The 16,265-nt window shown below is 40.9% G+C and overlaps 1 protein-coding gene across 1 annotated transcript in view; it reads left to right on the forward strand.

The window, feature by feature from the left end:
- Window positions 1–16,265, forward strand: part of RCOR1 (REST corepressor 1) — a 117,595-nt gene that overhangs the window by 88,793 nt on the left and 12,537 nt on the right. Inside the window, exons 4-8 of the mRNA XM_025869325.2 lie at window positions 5,323–5,375; window positions 7,702–7,863; window positions 8,578–8,696; window positions 11,233–11,311; window positions 14,152–14,346. Of these exons, the coding sequence (XP_025725110.1) occupies window positions 5,323–5,375; window positions 7,702–7,863; window positions 8,578–8,696; window positions 11,233–11,311; window positions 14,152–14,346 (608 nt within the window). The remainder of the gene's footprint in view (window positions 1–5,322; window positions 5,376–7,701; window positions 7,864–8,577; window positions 8,697–11,232; window positions 11,312–14,151; window positions 14,347–16,265) is intronic.

Below are 16,265 nucleotides of genomic sequence, written 5' to 3' on the forward strand. Positions count from 1 at the left end.
GGTTAGGTAGGGACAGATGCCAGAAGCTGAACTGAAGTACGTGTGGCTTGGGAGGGTGTTCTTATTTCTTATTTCCACTTGATCAGATTGTCTATGAGACTGGGTTGGATTTTGTAGTAAAATTTACTGGAGAGCCTGCAGGGGTGCTTTTTCTATAAAGTGGGATTTTAATGAAACTACATTAAGAAACAGAATTTTCATAAAGTGCATTTTATTACTGACTAGGAAGGACTGGCTCATTATATTGTATTTTCGCAGAGTCTCTGTGGCTTATCTTGTTTCTTGTGGGCTCCCCCTCCCATATTCAGAGGGATCATTGAAATGTTAACTGTAGTAATACCTGTGCCCACCAGGTGGCATAATTGCTTTACTTAAATGATTTAAGCTCATTTCATTCTCAGTGAGTTACAGTGATAACTCATTTCTTATTTTAATAATAAAAGGAGATGCCACGATATTTATCATATTCCTAAAGAAAATTTTGGTATTCTCAGTTTGAGTTATGAGAGAGAAATTGGTGCCACGTTCCTTTGTAGTACTAATGCTACTGCCAGTGTTAGGATAATAAAAATTTTTTTAAACTATATTGAGGTTATAGTTTTGTCCTCAACGCACCTTATGGTGTCAGCCTCTTGCTCTGAATAGAATATGCAAGATCACAAGGTGTCCTGAGTCTCTGCAATGTCTAGAGGAGGGAGGAGTGGGTGAGCTCAGGTTACCGAGGCAACTTTCATCTGCATTTTTCCCTTTTTTGCAGTGGAGTTTGAGACTCTCACTAATGGAACTGAAGACATTTAGTTCATCGGCTAGAAACAAGAATATAGAAGCAAATGATGCCTGTTGCAAGGCAGCCTTTTGCCTGTTACCCTTGCTTTCCATCACTTCCGTCATCAACCCCAGTTTTATTTTCTTAACTCTATTCAAGCGACATAGACGATATTGGTTAGTCTTACTCAATTCTCTGTACCATGGAGACTGTTCTTACCTGAGTGCCCTTCTCCCGCCATGTCCTTTACTCAAGAGATAGGATAGCATATAGTGGTTTAATATCATGGGTCCTGTGGTCAGACACTCTGCGTGTATATAAGTCCTATTTCTGCTATTTACCAGCTGTGTCACTTGGCCAAATTACTTAACTTCTCTGAGCCTAAGTTTATTTATGAATGGGCGTGATAATAGAATTATTGGAGAGGATTAAAAAGATAATCCTTGTAAAGAGCTTAGAACAGCGGCTGGCACATAGTAAATTCTCAAATATTAGCTATTGTTATTGCCTAATCAGTATAGCTGTTGAATCTTCAGGAAGCTTGTCCTGATTTAACATCATTACCATCATTATTTACTGATTATTTTGGATTCCCATGCTAGTCTACATCTGTACTGTTATTTTATGTATTTCTGTTCTCTGTTACCTGTGTATTGTTTCAAGCTAGTTCAGGAAACCAGTTTGTTTTTCTTCTATATTTTGGCCTGCTACTTAGTACAGTGTTCTGTACATAGTAAGGGTAGTTCAGTAAATGTTTGACTAGGCTTTAGGAATTTTGTAAATTTTCTTGATGAATCTCACATTCTACCTTTAAGTGATATTATGCCAAAACATAACTCATTTACCTGTGCTTTCCATAATGCTGAGTTCTTGTCAAAAAAGCCAGCGGTTTGTACAGTCTGTATACTTCTTAAAGAATTGGAGTGATACATAACTTTATCCATTATAATTTAAGATCAGATAGTTCTCTTTGGTTGTTTCCATAGGATATTCAAGTTTTTAAAAATAGCACATTATAGGGGCACCTGGGTGGCTCAGATGGTTGGGTGTCTGCCTTCACCTCAGGTCATGATCCCGGGGTCCTGGGATCGAGCCCCGCATCGGGCTCACTAATGGAACTGAAGACATTTAGTTCATCGGATAGAAAAAAAGTGACACTCTGCACATCACAGCACCCCTAGCATTCATTTAGCAAATTGTTTAATCTCTGTTGGACACTGGGGACAATAAAAAGAATGAAAAATTGTATTTTTGCCAGTGGGTATCAGATGGTAATTCTTTGGCAAGTTGCAAGCCTCCCCCTGTATGAACTTATTGGGGTCACACCTTCAGGGCACCTGGTAGAGATACCAAGTGACTCCCTGCTCAGCGGGGAGCCTGCTTCTCCCCCTGCTCATGTTCTCTCTCTCTCTCTTGTGCGCGCACGCACTCTGTGTCTCAAATAAATAAATTAAAAAAAAATCTTTAAAAAAAATCAGTTTAAAAAAAATACCGCATTATACATTTTAAAAATTAAAAAAAAAAGATTTTATATTAAAGAGCATGTGAGTGGGGGAAGGGGCAGAGGGAGAGGGAGAGACAGAATCTTAAGCAGACTCCCCGCAGAGTACGGGGCCTATGCAGGGCCTGACCTCAGGACCCTGAGATCATGACCTGAGCAGAAATCAAGAGTTGGACACTTAACTGACATGGTCACCCAGGTGTCCCTGGAATTGTTTTTTTTTAAAGGAGAGTAGACTTAGTGACTGATCTTTCTGCTTCTGACCGACGGATGAGAATGTCAGCTCAGCTTCTTCTTGCACCCAGATGACTGCCTGGTTCTGTCCCCTGTGCCCAAGTTGGGGAAGGCTGGTGGATATAAATGGGCCGTGGAAACATCCCGGCATTTCCTTAAGCCACGTGGACTTTGTGCATTGTCCTAATCACAGCTTGATGACTCTCTGCCTGGAGTGGCTCCTCACCGCCAGATTGGGACTGACTCTGGTTAACCTTTAATTTCTTAGAGATGAAATCAGGATCCCTGTTGCCAGAGATGAGAAAGTACTGGAAAAATCCCCAAGGAACCCTGTGTTCTTTGTTTTAGAGCTGTTGGTCTCAAGTAGCTTGTATTTCTCTTGTGTCCCTTCCTGTTTCATCTTTCATCCACCGCCTGAAGTATCTGGTCATCATTTGTTTTTATGAAGGCATGTGGGAGTGAATTTTATTGTCTTAGGTTGAAAGCTTATTTTTGCTTAAGGAAAGCATGTGGGAATTTTTGAAAATGCACACGTTCCGTTTTCATCATGCCCTACTGGCAGCTACTGGCATGCACTCTGTAAAGGAGCAGGGTAGGTGGTAGAGAAGACGGGAGTCTAGAAACTGGTGGGTAGCCCTGTCCCCCTGATCATGAAAGGGAACAAGAGCTGAGGACTATCTATATACAGTAGGGAGGCAGTCAGAGACCAGGCTGTCAGCAGCATCCTTTGTGCGAGCACATGGCTTGGTTTCTGGATTAACTCCAGACGAAAACATTGCGAGAGGACTTCTACTCTGCTATTTTTCAGATAGGTGATGACGCAGCTTTACTGGGGAGAGCTCCTTCCTGGGAAGGTCAGGAAAGTTGCTAAAGGTAACACAGTTTAAACTATAGTTCTTACTTATACATCAGGCACCACTGCCTGTCAACTCATTTTGTCTGGAGACAGAGCCAAGATTGGACCTCCATCTTTCTTAACCACATAGCTAAAAGCTGTACAGCCTTTCACCTTGCTAGAAAAGAGCCTTTCTTTTCGGTGACACTCTGCACATCACAGCACCCCTAGCATTCATTTAGCAAATTGTTTAATCTCTGTTGGACACTGGGGACAATAAAAAGAATGAAAAATTGTATTTTTGCCAGTGGGTATCAGATGGTAATTCTTTGGCAAGTTGCAAGCCTCCCCCTGTATGAACTTATTGGGGTCACACCTTCAGGGCACCTGGTAGAGACACCAAGTGACTTCCCGTAAGTGGTTCTGATAGAATTCTTTTTTCCTTTGCTTGAGATTTGATTCCTCAGGCTAGTCTGCAAGAAAATCTAAAAGAGGTGTGATTTTTAAAGGTACTTAGTAAGAATACCTTGCTGTTTACAACATGGAAAATGTTCTGTCCAAACTTGGCTGCAACACTCGGAATCCACTCGGAATTTTACTCTTCCCACCACCAGCTAATTTTTATGTTAGAAAGCAAAGAAGCAGATGAAAATAGAGTAGCATCCCAAGAGTGCTTTGGTTTTCCATGTAATTTTTAAGCTAAGTCTGGTTGGAGACCATGGGGACAGGCTTAGTGGCCCCGCTACTGATGGAGCAGATGGCATCTGCCCCCTTGGCCAGCCTGTACAGGCAGCTGCTTGAGGATCACGTGACTGCATGGGGGCTGCGCACACGTCACACGTTCCTCACTCAGCTGAGGGAAATAATGGTGTCTGGAAATGTGTATGCTTGCAGAGTTGGGGTTGTACAGCAGAAGTTTGAGGTTCATTTACCAAATACCTGTTAAAAGAAACAACCCTTAGAGCAGACCTTCTCTGGGGTTGACCCTCAGTTCACTGTAGATTGTTTTTCTCTTTTCCCCTGATGTAGCCTTGGCTTGAACACACCTCATTACTTAGTTTTTATCGTCTTCCCTGCAGTCCATCCCTCAGGGTCTGGTGTGTTGCCATGTGCATCTTGGTCCCCTCCAGTGTGAATCTCCAAGTCTGCCACACCTGGGGAGTGAGGCTGAGGGTCTCCAGAGAGAGGCACAGGCCAGTGGGAAACTACTGTTTGTTTCAGACAGTTCTGTGCTATTTGGGGTTTTTTTTTAAATTTTTTGTTTTTGGTGGTTGGTTTTTGTTTGGTTTGGTTTTTGCTTTTTTGGGGTTTTTTGGGGAGCCTGTGTTATTTTTTGTAATTTATCCAAAAAAAAAAAAAGCTGTACAGGAATATAATGAAGTGTTGTTATTGATTGGTAGTCTCTTTTATTCCTGGAAGAAAGACTAGAAAATGTAGAGAGGAAGTAACTTTGGGGGTGTGTTAACTTCTCCTGGAGATTGAGTCAGTCAGTTTTCCTTGGCCTTAACCTTAGCGCTTGAGAGTCGGCACTTGTCGCCTTGTGTTGGAGTTTGAAAGCAAATACCAGGCACCGGTTCATGTAATTCATCTCTTAGATTTTTTTAATATAAAGATAAGTGGCTTGTTTTTCAGCTTTGGCTGAGACTAAAACCAAACCCCCAATTTTAATACTTCCTTTTATTTCTTTTAATTATCTTTCAGAGTACCAAAATAATATTTATCATAGGAAATCTAAGTAGAACCAAGTTAAAAAAAAAAAAAAAAAGAATCATAGTCTTCCCATCCAGAGCCAGGGACTGTTAATACTTGAGTATATTTTGAGCCATTCTTCTGTGGGATTTATATATGTAAGATCCATAATGGACTTTGTTCTTTATTTTTATTCCTGTGCATGGCAGGCCTGAAACACATATACAACTCTAGTGCTCCTAGACTGTTGTTTCCTGCCCCTCCGTTTGTTTATTGGTCTCTTGTCTTGTTTTTCAGTAGATGAATACATTGCCATCGCTAAAGAGAAGCATGGGTACAACATGGAACAGGTAATGACGTGGTTTTCTTTTGTTGTCCAAGATGAGTTTTTATTTTTAAACGCTGGGGGGTTGGAGCTAACCTGTTAAATTGTTTGTGTTCTGTGTGTTGAGTAGCAGTGCACATTTTTGGTGGTCACTAGCAAAATGAGGCTCCAGTACCCCTTTTCTGCTTGAGATGAGTATTAGAGGACCCTTTGATTTGAAAAGCATCTGTGTATTTCTGCAGGTTTGTAGTATTTAGGGCACCTTAGCTCCAAAGTGGCTCCAAGGTGCCCAGATACTTGGGCATAATGCTTCCCTATTTGAATGCATGGTGTGTTTGTCATTTATGTGTTTCCGTGTTGGCTTTTTTCCTGACCCCGTGTTGTCACGCTTAGACCCACACAGACTCACAGTGTTTTCATATCAGTTGCTTTGAATCACTTTCAGGCTGTAAAATTTGACTAAGGTTTTCTTTTAAAAATTGCTTGGAACCTATTAATGAGAAATATATGAAATTAATTTTGCTCAAAGTGTGATAATTCTGTGTCAGCCTTATTTCTAATTACTGTTTTAAAAATAAGTATATTAAGTTGGATTAGTGCTTTGGCATTGATCTAGATATTAAAACCTGTAAGTTTCTGGCATTTACCCTCATGACTGAGGGTACCACTGAGTTGCATTATATGGAATTTGACTCTTTCTTTTAGCCCTGGTCTTACTTTTAATTACTCCACCCTGGTAGAAATTGTTAGGAAAGCCAGTTACAATGAGAGAGTTCCAGAAGCTTTCAAAGCAAGAGATGTATGCTTTCTCTTTTTCCAAACCCAACTCATGAACTTCACAAAGTTGCTCGGAAGATCACCAATTTTTTTTTTAAGATTTTATTTTTTATGTAATCTCTACACCCAATGTGGAACTCAAACTCACAACCCCGAGATCAAGAGTCGCCTGCTCCACTGGCTGAGCCAGCTAGGCGCCCCAAACATCACTAATTTTAAATTCTGTTTAGAAAGTGTAAAAATTACTCGGCGATTGGGCATCTGGCTGGTTCAGTCAAAAGGGCATGGGACTCTTAATCTCAGGGTTGTGAGTTTGGTGAGTTTGAGCCACCACGTTGGGTGTAGAGATTACTTAAAAATAAAACCTTAAAAAAAATCGGTGATTGCTAAATATACTTGTATGAATTTTTAAGGATTCTGGTCTTCAAAAGTATGATTATTCTCACTTTAGAGTTATAGAAAGTTTTCTCAGAAAAAAATTGCTGAATTATCTCTCTTTTTTCCAGTTTGTCCCTCACCCATTTGAATATTTTCTCTCTTCTGAGCTGCAAACAAAACAAAACAAAACAAAATTTTTGAGCTTTTTTGGCAAAAGAATAACGAGATTACTTTTTAAAAAATTTTTTAGGGGCACCTGGGTGGCTCAGTCATTAGGCATCGCCTTTGGCTCGGGTCATGATTCCAGGGTCCTGGGATCGAGCCCCACTTCAGACTCCCTGCTCCGTGGGAAGCCTGCTTCTCCCTCTCCCACTCCCCCTGCTTGTGTTCCCTCTCTTGCTGTGTCTCTCTCTGTCAAATAAATAAATAAAATCTTTAAAAAAAATTTTTAGAAGATTTATTTATTTTAAAGAGAGAGAGCGAGGTGGGGTGCAGAGGGAGAGTGAGTCTTAAGCAAACTCCATGCTGAGCATGGAGCCTGACATGCGGCTTGATTTCATGGCCTTGAGATTGCAATCTGAGCCGAAACCAAGGGTTGGAGCTTAACCAGCTGCACCACCCAGGCACCCCCAATTAAGTGCTTTTATGAGTTACTTTGTCCTATTGTATATGGAGGCATTCGAGTGTGGCCTTTTAAGAGCACGGATTCAGGAGCCACACTGCCTCTATCACCTACCTTCCACACTGGACCGTTGGCAAGGACTTAATTTCTTTCTTTTTTTTTTTTTTTTTTTTAAGATTTTATTTATTTGTTTGAGAGAGAGAATGAGAGAGAGCACATGAGAGGGGTTAGGGTCAGAAGGAGGAGCAGACTCCCTGCCGAGCAGGGAGCTCGACGTGGGACTCCAGGATCATGACCTGAGCCGAAGGCAGTCGGTTAACCAACTGAGCCACCCAGGCGCCCAAGGACTTAATTTCTCAGGCCCCACCGTATTCTAATCTGAAAAGTGAGCATAGTGGAATCTGCCTCACAGCCGCCCCGCGTGTAGGCGGGCGTAGACCCGCCCCCCCCTTAGTCACATGGCAGTCTGGTCTGCTTGCAGGGAAGCACAGGCTTTTCTTTTGCTTATCTTATTGCCATTTTAATGTTTCACTCCTGCCTTTGGTCTAAAATTTCACTGGTACTATTTTTCTAGGCTCTTGGGATGCTCTTTTGGCATAAGCATAATATTGAAAAGTCATTGGCTGATTTGCCCAACTTTACCCCCTTCCCAGATGAGTGGACTGTGGAAGATAAAGTCTTATTTGAACAAGCCTTTAGTTTTCATGGGAAAACTTTTCATAGAATCCAACAAATGGTAAGTAAATGAGACCACTGTATTTTCTCTTTTCCCCAGCCTCTCTTCACTGTAGCATACCCGAAGGGTAGGGCTAACCCGCAAGCATGAATATTCTCATTTTTAATAAAGCTCCCTTTAGACAGTTCATACTTGCTGCAGGGTGGATAAGAGGCTTTACATTACAAGAGTGAATCATTTCCTAGCACTTCCCAGCTTGATAGCAGCTGTAACAGAAGCCCTCCTCCACCCCCCATCCCCCTCTCTCTTGTTGGGACTCCCCAGATTAGTCTGATAGAAAGCATCTTTGATGGTTGTTTGATGAGGTGGAGCATCATGGAACCCTATCTGCCTGGGGAAGGTTTGCTTATCTCTTACATTTTAGAAGGCTATTTGGTGGAGTCCTACTAGGAAAGCTTATTGGTGGTTACATGAGTGCTAAAATGAATTTTTAAAAAATAACCGGAGAGTTAGGCTAGAAACTTTCGGTCAATCTTGGATTCATCTCAGACTGCTTTAGCAATCTTTCCTGGGCTGAGTGTCGTCACTGCCAGTCACACTGCACTAGCTTGGAATGTATTGATAAGACTTCTCTCTGAATCTCCTTCTCAGAGAAAAAGGCTGTGACTTAGGACATTTCTGGGTGCGTGAGACAACCCTTAACCATACCTAATAAGCACACTTGATTTGGGAAGATCCGCTTTCAATCGAAACCAACTTAGTTTTTATGTTTAGCTTCCTGATAAATCTATAGCAAGTCTGGTGAAATTTTACTACTCTTGGAAGAAGACGAGGACTAAAACCAGCGTGATGGACCGCCACGCTCGGAAACAGAAGCGGGAGCGGGAGGAGAGGTCAGTGCCTGCTTGGAGCTGGTGTCTCCCCACGTGGGGATCTCTTGGGCCAGTAAAATTGCTAAGAGCTGGTAGACGCACAAAGGAAAGGCTGAGTGACGGGTCTCCCCCAGTGCCTTCCTGCTGGAACCACACGCACACAGATACTCTTCCTCTGATGCTCATGAGCTGTGTTAACACGCGTTCTGTTCTGCAGATGTTTTTTCTTAGCACTCTCTCTCTGCCCGAGAGCAAACTTGCCCACATATTCTTTCCTGCCCCTGAAGGTGTCTCCTTTTGATAAGAAGGAATCCATTATTTCCTAGGTTGAATTTTTTTTTGATATATAAGATTTGACATATTTTAATGTCTGATATGTTAAAAGATGACTGTACAGTTTAGATTTCCTTCATCCCTTTTTTGACCATCTGTTTTGTGTATGAGAGACAGAAACATTTTATGATTTCTCCTTAATAAGGATCTAGTTTTAAGAATAGCTTGGTGAGTAGGCTACATCTTAGCCATCACTTCCTTGGTCTTATAAACGGCACCGAGTAGTGGGAACAGCCCTGTGCTCACACGCAGAGGCAGGTTGGCATGTGAACTCCAGAGGCTCTACCTGTGTGTTCACAGGCGAGTTCACTCCACATGCTCCTTCCCCAAGCCTCACTTCCTCAACTCAGAAATGAAGAAGCTCTAAGTCCAGAAGGCAGCGCATACACGTACTGGTTTTTGTGTTAGGTTGGTGGGACTATAGGTGGCTTTTTAAAATTATGTTTTCCACATTTTCTGTAATGTTATTTTTTTAAAAATTAATAGTACAAATAAAGTGAAGAAAGACTGTATGATCTCCATGGCCCCATTTTAGGAGAGTGTTTTATGATTTTTAAATAGAATAACATGTGGGAACAAATTGGGAGTATGACTTTTGGAGAATTCGGATCTGTGGGCCCAGCTGTAAAATGGGGGCCATGGTGGGAACATCCTCAAAGCTCTCTCCAGCTGTAAGAGTCTGTAAGACTGTTGACCTTGATGCATCTGCATGTTGTGTGGTCTGCCGCATAGATACTAGTGGGTTTGTTTTTGGGTCATTACTCTTAGTAACCAGAAGTGGCAAACACTACTGAATTTGTTTTTAGTGTTCCAGTAACTTTTGATTAAAAATTTTTACACCCATTATATGTTTGGTCTCATTTACTTTTTATAAATTGAATCTATTACTACAGGCAGGTATACTACTCTACGAAGCTGAAATCAGTTAAAAAGTAGCTGGGATTTGTTTTCCTTGTATGACATGGTAAGAGCATCGGCTGACACCTGTGTACTCCCTTCCCTGGTGCTTTACATCAGCACCAAGGGTAGGAGACCAGCTGTGCTCCCACCTTCTGTGAGCACCTTCCCCGCTGTCAGGATGCGGACCAAGGAGAGCATGCCACATGGTGGTCGCACCAGAGAGGTTGTTGGCAATAATGGGAAAGAATTTCCTCAGCCCCAGACCCATTCTCCTTTCAGACACTCTCCTCAGCCAGGGCGGGTGGGGAGAACGGTAGCATGGGCCCCGGGATGGATTCCTGAGACAGTGGGCACATTGACATTTGAAGAGCTGATTGTTTTGCTGCCACCACTGTTGAGCTGGTCAAAATCGTGGGCAAACTGGGGCCGGCTACTTGACTTGTGTCATCCTTATTTTCTTATTTTTTCAAATAAAGGTCCTAACTACTACAAAGCTCTTTTAAAAAATTAATAATACATGGAAGGCTATAAACAAAAGCATTTGAAGTACCATGTCAACACGAATTTCTTATTTTTTTAATTTTTATTATTTTTTAAGATTTTATTTATTTATTTGAGAGAATGAAATAGAGCATGAGAGGGGGAGGGTCAGAGAGAGAAGCAGACTCCCCACTGAGCAGGGAGCCCGATGCGGGACTCCATCCGGGGACCCCAGGATCATGACCTGAGCCGAAGGCAGTCGCTTGACCAACTGAGCCACACCCAGGCGCCCCGAATGTTCTTTTTAAAATTAACCTAATTTGAAATACCAATCTCTGCAGGCCGCCAAGAACGCTCTCCCATTCTCACTTGTGTTGAGTTATGAGGGTCTACTCATGGGACTTGAAATGGAGTTTTACTTGCTGGGGAGTTTGTCCCCAATGCAGTAGGACTCGGTTCTTGAACAGTCTCCTGGTTACGTCTCATGATCATGTCCTAGCCTACCACAAGCTAGTTATGGGGCAATTACATAAACGTCTTAAATGTGATATTTTCAGTGGAGAGTTGAGAAAAAGCATTTTACAGATATAAAGCAACAGTGTTCTAGACCTGATTTGGAAGTTAGAGACCTATTTTAATAGTTGTTTTTTTAAATCATTTAGACCAAGAGAACTACGGAGTTGATACTATTCTATTTGAATTAAAAATTTTTTTTTATCTCAGCAATATGGAAACTTACTAATTTTATATTAAACCTGTCATTAAATCAATTTATTGCTTATATTTGTATATTAAATAGAATTAGTACCAAATAATCTTTCAGTAACTTGTTCTTGTCTTCCAGTGAGGATGAACTGGAAGAAACAAATGGAAATAACCCCATTGACATTGAGATTGATCAAAACAAGGAAAGCAAAAAGGAGGTATTTTTTTTTTCCCTAGTATTGTTTAGGCAAATAAATTTAATTACTAGTTCCATAAGTAAAACATTCCTCTTACTCTATTTAATATATTAAGTGCTATGTACAAGACATCATGATAAGACTTTTTAAACAATACTAACTTTGCTTTATAGACCTTAGAATTTTGTTTGCCAAGAAACAGGAATAAAGGAAGCCCTAAAGGAAATGATAGTGTTATCAAGGAAGGATTTTGTCCCCACTGGGCAGCCGTCCTCACTGTTTTCTTCCCGAGGTTAGCGAGCGGTGGGGTGGTGTTGGCGAGGAGCAGGTGAGGGTTTGCTTCCTCCTTTCAGCCCTCGGGGTCTCCTTCCTCACGATGGCCAGCTCCAGAGGTCTGCACCGTGGTTCTGGAGGGGGCTGGGGGGACGCGGTGCAAGTATTCCCGTTACTCAGAACCAGCAGCATGGGTCATATGGCGACGAGCCTCACACACGGCGAATGTTTCATCTTTCACATCTTAAAAATCATTATGCCATAGGATTCAAGAGACCCATGAATTCCTACAATTGTATATGACTTTTGTATATTTATAACATTTCTTTATCGTAAACTGTCCATTGAGAATGATGGGGTGTCTAGATGATCTTAGTAACCTTTTGAAATGGGTTATAGTCTAAGGTTATTTTGCCCATTTATAACAATTAGATAAAGCGTATGTGGGACCCCTGAGGGCCCTCCAGGGAAACCCAAGGCCCCTTGGCACAGATTGGAAACCCTGCACAACACAGCATTTTCTGCGGCAGGCCCCTGGTGGGCTAGTGATACAGTCCCTGGAGGAAAGGGCGTCGTTGTCCATTGGCGCCCATTAGCTCCTCGGTTCGGGCTGGAGTGTTGCTTCCCAGTGTGGGATATGACTTTTATATGTTCATACAAGTGTTTTTCTGAAGACAGAGTCTTCTATCTATAGTTTCAGTAAAACCTCAAAGAATTCTCTATCTCAAAAGGTTCTAAGGTATGAGAACAGCTGTTTTAGACTGTTACACAAAAACAGAAGGGTCTGGACATACCTAAACTTAAAAATCATGCCAGTAATACATGCTTTTTCTAGGCAAAGTAGGAGATCGAGCTAAACAAAAAAGGGAAAATGAAGATGATTCACAATATTATCATCCTTAATCACTGTTAACATTTGGGTGACTTCTTCCAGATGACTTCCTATGAAATGAATATGCCTATTTACATAATTTTGAATCGGTACTCACTTTAAAAAAATAAAATGGGATCTTAATATATAATATTTATAATCTTTTAAGTTTACTCTTTCTTGAACATGTTTTTATGTCAAATATATTTGTATACATAACTGTTAGTTTATCATACACACATTACATAATTCAGTCAAGTAATCTTAGAGGTTTTTATTGGTTCCCCCCCCCCCCGCTTTTTGCTATTATAAACAGTGATGAAGTGCTGATCTCATGATTAAATATTAGTACACTGAATTTTTTCCATTGGAACAAATTTCTGGAAGTTGAATTGTTGGGTCAGTGTCTCCTAGTTACATTTTTAAAGCTTCTTTTGGTATGCTGCTGCATACCACCGAACTGAAAACTGGTAATTCTTTCTGGATGGCTCTCTAGCCAGTGATTTATATGAATGCCCAAATAACAAGACTGTTTTAATGGTTAGCTAAATTAGATTGTTTGGGAAATCAGATTGTACCTGCAATTTTTAGGAAGCTTTGTTTTGATGCATTGTTCTGTATTAGGCTCTTCAATGGAACATTTTAAATGAAAGAGGAAAGGCTTGATTTTACATTAATTTCTATAATTCTTATTTGTATAGCACAATTTCTGATGAAAAGAGAAAAATGATTTATATCTTAAATTCTCTATGTACTAAAATGTTGTTAAAACAGACCCATGGTCATTTGGTGATCTTTACTAAACAGCATAGTGCTATTACAGACATAGGTTATTGCCTACTAATATTTTTATGTATTGTTTATGACTACTTGTTCAAGACCTCATTGGCACCATCGTAATTAGAGTCTGTTTATCTCAGTGTTTTAAAATATGAAGTAAAAAAACTTGAATGTATTCTCAGCTTCATCAGCAAATGTCAGTATGCTAGGAAGATGAGATTATTAACAATTACAAAAACTTCTTCTTAAAATTGTTATCAGGAAAACAGTATCCTTTCCTTGCCAAGATTTTATTACATTTCATTTCCAAAGGTTTTGGTTTTAGAGAAAGCACTTAAAAAAATTAGCAGCAGTCATGCCTTATAAAATGACAACATATATTTTTGAGGCAAATTACACAGTTGCCCTAAAAGTTAAGAGACATCCAAAAAAAGGTATATAAAAAAGTCACAGTTTCGTATGGAAGTTTATATTTTAATAAACTTCTATATAGATTTAAAGAATTTAAATGGATTTTTATATATGTGCTAAATCATATTTTTCTTTTTTCTTTTTGTGGTCCCAAATCCATCTATTTTGCTAAGAACTATGAGGATTAAATAGCTCCCCATTCATATATACAAAGCACACCAGACGAGAATACAGATCTTTTTTCTTCCTGTATTACTATAGGGAACTGAGAATGCCTATTGCCAGAGGCTTAGAGTGATAGAAGAAGGTTGTTTACACGGAGAGCAGTGGATTCTACTTTGATGTGTTTAGCCAAAATTCAGTAGGCAATGTTTTTGTTAACTGCCTGTTTGTAGATGGTAATTATGATATGGCATGGTGTTTGTCTTCAGTTGTTTAGAGCCATGTTAAGAAAATATGCTTATTACTGTTCCTTTGGCATTTTAATGTTTTAGAGTCTCATTTATCAAATATGTATATCATGCAGGTGCCCCCTACGGAGACAGTTCCTCAGATCAAAAAAGAGAAACATAGTACACAAGCTAAAAATAGAGCAAAAAGGAAACCTCCCAAAGGAATGTTTCTGTCCCAAGAAGATGTGGAGGCTGTTTCTGCCAACGCCACGGCTGCCACCACGGTGCTCAGGCAGCTAGACATGGAGTTGGTCTCGATCAAGCGGCAGGTACCGCGGGTCCGGTCCTGGGCGCAAGGGCTAACGGTGCTCCAGAGGCCTTTGTATGTTTCACACACCTAGCTGTCCTCTTCACAAATCTCTAAAGGGCATTTTGTTTCTAAGGAATTGGACAGAAGATCTTAGGTACTGATCCGTTGGTGTTTTTTCAATTAACTTTGAAATTGAAGATTTTTATATATGTGTGTGTGTGTGTGTGTGTGTCAGTGATTTTCACAGTGTAAGCACACTCACCACACAACCACCCTCTCGGTCAAGAAAAGGGACGCTGCCTCCCAAGCCCTGTGCATCTCCCCTTGTAGTCCCTGCCCCTTGGGGGCTCAGTGTCGCCTCCAGTGCCTCACTAATCTCCCTCTCACCCATTACCCACCTTCTTCGAGTAGCTGATCACTGGTCTGACTTGTTAAACCACACATTATTTATCCATTTTTTGATTTTTATATAAACAAATCATCTGATGCGGTTTCTTTTATGCCCGATATTCACTCAACATGTGAGGTCCATCGGGGTGGTATAGAGCCATAGATGCTGTTCTTTCTCATTACTGTATAAATACCCTGTGACTTACCCATTGTACTACTAGTAGATATTTTACGCCATTAACAAATAATACTGATGTATTTTTTTATGTGACTCTTGGTGTGTTATGTATGCATCTTTGTTGGATACACACATAAGAGTAGAGTTGCTGAGTTATAGAGTATGCATATGACCAACGTTTTATTTCATTTTTTCTTCTCTTTCCTCTTTCCTCCTCTCCTCTCCCCTCCCCTCCCCTCCTCTCCTTTCTTCTTTTCTCTTGAGGGGAGGGGGTTGTGCAGAGGGAGAGGGAAAGAGAAACTGGAGCAGGCTCCACGCCCAGCACAGAGCCTGACCCGGGGTTCGATCTCACAGCCCTGAGATCATGACCTAAGCCAAAACCAAGAGTCAGATGCTTATCCAACTGAGCCATCCAAGGGTCTCTGTCAGCATTTTCAAAAACAACTCCAAACAGTTTTCCAGGGTGATCATGTCGATTTATGTGAGTTTGGTTACATTACATTAGGGCTTACTAAGTGTAGCACTGTGACATTTGGGGCTGGATAATAACTTGTCATGAGGAGCTGTCCTGTGCATTGTACACAGAGTGTTCAGCAGCATCCCTGGCCTTTAGCCACTAGATGGCCAGTAGCACCTTGGCCCCATCAGTTGTGCCAGCGGAAGTGTCCTCAGGCGTTGCCTAATTATCTCCCCCCACCTGGGTGTGGGGGCAAAATTACTTCCTCCTTCCCATTCTGAGGCTTGCTTGCCTTTTCACTCTCTTAATGGTTCATCTTTTGATGAAATTTTTAATTTTAAGGTAGTCCAGTTTCTCATTCTTATCTTTTATGGTTAGTGCTCTTAAGAACCTTTCCGAGGGTTATGAAGCTGTTCTCCCACGCTATCTTAAAAGTGGTGTTTTGCTCTTCACATTTTGATCTTCAGTCTGTCTGGAAATGTTTTTCTGTGTGTGTTTTACATGACATTTGTGTTTCCATGTGGATATTCCATGTGGATAGCTAGTTAACAGTAATGTTGATTGAAGACTATGCTTTTCTCGCCTCAGTGCATTAGGACCTTTGTTTTGAATCCCATGTCCATATATGCATGATCTGCTTTGGGGTTTTCTGTTGTTACTCTGGTCTGTGTGTCTGTCTATTCTTCGCTGATACTCTCCTGCCTTCATTATACCTGCCTTACAAATCTGAGTATCTGGTCTAGATTGTAAGTTCTCCAAGATTGTCCTGGCGCTTTGTTTCCATGTAAAATTTAGATTCACCTTCTCAGTTTCCAGAAGAATAATTCTTCGAGAATTTTTACTGGGATTGTATTGAATGTATAGATCAAAATAGAGACTTAGCATTAAACTGGAGAACTAACCCGGGACTCCC

Source organism: Callorhinus ursinus, unplaced genomic scaffold (genome assembly GCF_003265705.2).
Source record: "Callorhinus ursinus isolate GAN/ISIS: 27379988/994484 unplaced genomic scaffold, GSC_fseal_2.0 scaffold8, whole genome shotgun sequence".
Lineage (NCBI taxonomy): Eukaryota > Metazoa > Chordata > Mammalia > Carnivora > Otariidae > Callorhinus > Callorhinus ursinus.